Source organism: Octopus bimaculoides, chromosome 11, assembly GCF_001194135.2.
Source record: "Octopus bimaculoides isolate UCB-OBI-ISO-001 chromosome 11, ASM119413v2, whole genome shotgun sequence".
Classification (NCBI taxonomy): domain Eukaryota; kingdom Metazoa; phylum Mollusca; class Cephalopoda; order Octopoda; family Octopodidae; genus Octopus; species Octopus bimaculoides.
This window is the reverse complement of record NC_068991.1, coordinates 3,561,186-3,565,245: the sequence shown is the minus strand read 5'-3', so window position 1 is coordinate 3,565,245 and position 4,060 is coordinate 3,561,186. Positions and strand designations below refer to the sequence as shown.

General features: G+C 37.7%; 1 protein-coding gene across 1 annotated transcript in view; it reads left to right on the top strand.

The window, feature by feature from the left end:
- The window catches only part of LOC106872108 (cell division control protein 42 homolog), a 39,411-nt gene that overhangs the window by 21,243 nt on the left and 14,108 nt on the right, over window positions 1-4,060 (top strand). Inside the window, exon 3 of the mRNA XM_014918971.2 lies at window positions 2,265-2,323. Coding sequence (XP_014774457.1) covers window positions 2,265-2,323 — 59 coding nt within the window. The remainder of the gene's footprint in view (window positions 1-2,264; window positions 2,324-4,060) is intronic.

Sequence of the window (4,060 nt, the reverse complement as noted above, 5' to 3'; positions counted from 1 at the left end):
TAGAGAGAGAGAGAGAGAGAGAGAGAGAGACAGACAGACACACAGACAGACAGATAGATAGATAGATAGATAGATAGATAGATAGATAGATAGATAGATAGATAGATAGATAGATACAGGTGATTACATGAGTGCGTAAAACAAGGTGGATAAAATGCTACCCGAGTACCAAAAGTAGAGCAATATGCTTTTATCAAAGCTGCAAAATTATCACAAAAACTGTTACTCAGAGTTTCAAGTTCCCGTTCGTCGGACAGCTGTGATGAAAACTGAATTAAAATTGTGTAATGTAATTTAAATTTGAATTACAATAATTCTTTCTTTTTTCAACCTTCTCAGCGCAGCCACTTCTTTCTCTTACTTCATTCCTATAGCGTGACAGGAAAAGGAATCAGTAAACAAACAAAACACATGGTGGTGGTGGGAACCTTAGCCTAGCATTAATAATAATTCTTTCTAATGTGTGGCACAAGACGGGTCATTTTGAAGGGATGGTGTGAGTCTATTTCATCGACCCTTTACTGACACTGTGTTCCATCGACCTATTAAAGATGAAAGTCAAACTAGAGACCAATGCCATTTGAATTCAGAGCGCAAAGAAGGACGAAATACCGCTAAGCATTTTGCCCGACCTCTCAACGATTCTAGCCACCTCACCATTTTGATAATCATTTCAAATTCTGGCACAAGGCCAGTAATTTCGGGCCAGGGTGTAAATCGATTATGTTGACCCCAGTGCTTGACTGGTACTTATTTTATTGACATCCAAAGGATGAAAGGCAAAGTCGGTGAAATTTGAACTCAGAACGTAAAGACGGACGAAATACTGCTCAGAAAATGTCGTCCGGCGTGCTAACGATTCTGCTAGTTCGCCGCCTTTGAACATATTTAGCTGAAATAAATCTATTGAATTACACAGCAAAACTATTTCATTATTTATCCATTATCGGTTATATAATAGAATTATTGTGTCATTGTTTCGTTTTTATTCTTTATCAGCTTCTTTTCTTTTTATTATTCAGAATGTGTAAATGGCTTTTTTTCTTTTCTCTCCCCATTAAGCGTTATTCCATTTATTTTATTTCATTACTTTGAAATTGTTTCACTTCTCTTTCATGTTCGCTTGTTAATTCGTTTAATTAGATTACAGACGAAATTAGATTTGATATGTAAATTTTTCTTTGGTTTTCACTTCTCTTTTTGTTTTTTGTCTTTTCTTTCCTTTTCTATAATCTTTTTTCTATTTCATTTTTCCTTTGTTATTTTTCTTCTGCGCAGCAGTTTTGTCTGAAATAAACCCTGAAACATTACAAAACGTCTTCCTCTAATCTCACGGAAAATCAGATTAAAGGTGGAAGACGGTAAATATTTGTTGGTATTGTTTGGGCATCCCCTCGATCATTTATAACCATTCCAGGCGTGATCATCCCTATTATTATTATTATTATTATTATTATTATTATTATTATTATTATTATTATTATTATTATTATCGTGTGAGTGAGAGAGCAGCGCAAGCTATCAAAGTGACGCAGGAGTACAGATATACGATGCCCGATATACCCACCATGACTACCCGTCTGATAAGGGTACACCAGGCACATGCATCACAGCCGTTATATATTGAGCTTCGAGGAATCATATGATGCGGTGCAGCAAAATCGTGAAGACAAGTGCTGATGAATAAACCCACATTTGAAAGAAACTAATATCTTCCATTATGCATCGGTCCCCGACGAGGGAGGCGGAGAAGATGCCCTTAAAATTGCTGGAAGTAGGATACTGAGGCAAAGTTGAAAATGTAGGGATCCAAAACGAGAGAAGAGGAAAAGATAACCCAGGGTTGAAATCAGTGGAGAAAAGTCATCGATGACCTGTGCCCCAAAGGGAACGAAGGCGTTAACCAATCAAATCAAACCTTGTAATTAAACCTGGGTAACGGAGCCTCAACTCCGAATGTATTCTATTTGCCCCAAGTACCCGAGAATTACGTTACACATATCCATGAATATGCTAATTCAATGAACAGGTTGGTCGAACAATTGAATATTCTTTGTCGAAACCGACGGAGAACCATTTATTTTTGCCGTGTATACAAACATAAGAACACAAATCACCTCAATGTAAAAGAAAATAGAAAAAACCCTTAACTTACGTTTTTACAATTTGTGGTCCCTGCTATAATTGTGTTGGTAAATGTTCATTACATAAAAGAGTAAATACAAGAGAAGTAACTATGTTTGTCTTCATTTCTTTATTTGCAGTGGTTGTGTCGGTCAATAACAAACCGGTCAGTCTACAGCTTTGTGATACTGCTGGACAGGTGAGTTAGACTTTGGCAATGGTTTTTTTCATTGTTAATAATTGTTTGCTTGTGAGTGTTGGCGGATGGTGTTTTTGCTTCTACAGTCTGTAGCGCGCGTACGAGAGAGGTGGGGGAAGAGGACAGACAGACGGAAAGAAAGAAAATGACAGACATGGTTACTGAGGAGAGAGAGAGAGAGAGGTAGTTGAATGAATTAATAATAGAGATTGATTTGTAGATGGATAGATAAATAAACTGATACTGAAATGATAAATATATGAAAACACACAAATATATGAGCATGCATATGTATAAACATACGTGTATACGCTTGTACCACCATATGTGTGTGAGTGTGTATGTGTGTGTGTGAGAGAGAGAGAGATTAAAAAGTAATTAATGCACTAATATTAGTCAGGAAGAGTAATGAATTAGAATGAGTAAAGGTAAAAAGAAATTAATAACTGAAAGAAAATAGCATGAAACACAAGAAGAAAATAGAGCAAGGAATAACGCCTCTGCTGCAGTGTCTTTGGCGTATCTGTATCCGTTTATTTATATATATATTTCAAAATGTAATCGCGTGTGTATCGATAGCGATTCTCTTCCTCCGTCTTCCCTTCCTTTGGACTTTCCTCTATTTCTGAAGAAGAGCTTGGCTCGAAACGTTGAGTGCTCTTCTTTCCTGAGCGTCTGATAATACAACACTTGTACCGCGTCCTTGCGTTATTGTTTTTTCTTGTTTGTTCTTCTTTGTTTGGATTCACTATAATATATTTTATAATCTAATAGATATATATATATATATATATATATTTATATATATATATATTTATATATATATATATATATAAAGAGAGAAAGAGAGAGAGAGAGAGAGAGAGAGAGAGAGAGAGAGAGAGAGAGAGAGAGAGAGAGAGAGAGAGAATGATAAGATAGTCGGTAGAATAAATAAATGTATACATAGATGGGATGTATTTGAGTTTGGCGTCATACAATATGTTCCGTCTTCCAGACACCGAATTTTTCAAGATTCAAACGTGTGTGTGTGTGTGTGTGTGTGCGTGCACGCTGTCTATGTAAGAAGCTACTGGCTGTCATAAAATACCTCCACCGCTGAGTGCGTGCAGGAAGCAGAGAACTGTCTCTCATACCGACACTCCCCAATAATATCAATTCAACAAAGGAATCTCTATGTCGTCGCTCAGCGGGTTAGAAATAGCAGCCAGATCTCCTCGAAATCACACCCTGTTGTAGTTATGCGTCTGCCTTTAATAGAAAAAGAGAGAGAGAGGTGGGGGAGGGGAGATGAGTTGATCATCGCTGGAATGTCTTTGATAACGAATCCGCTCGATCAGTGCTGACCTGGGTTTCAGCAACGACTACAGCGACAGCCACGGTCTCTGTCAGGTTATCATCAGACGGTAGCAGCCAACTACTGCTTTATCATGTGTCTCCTCCTTTAGCAGACACGCTCGCTCTCTCTCTCTCTTTCCATCTCTCTCTCTCTCTTTCTCTCTCTTTCTCTCTCTTCCTCTCTCTCTCTCTCTCTCTCTCTCTCTCTCTATCTATCTATCTTACTATCTATCTTTCTGTCTATCTGTCTATCTATCTATCTATCTGTCTATCTATCTATTTATCTTTCTGTCTATCTATCTATCTATCTATCTATCTATCTATCTATCTATCTATCTATCTACCTGTCTGTCCGCCCGTCTGTCTGTCCGCCCGTCTGTCTGTCCGCCCGTCTGTCTG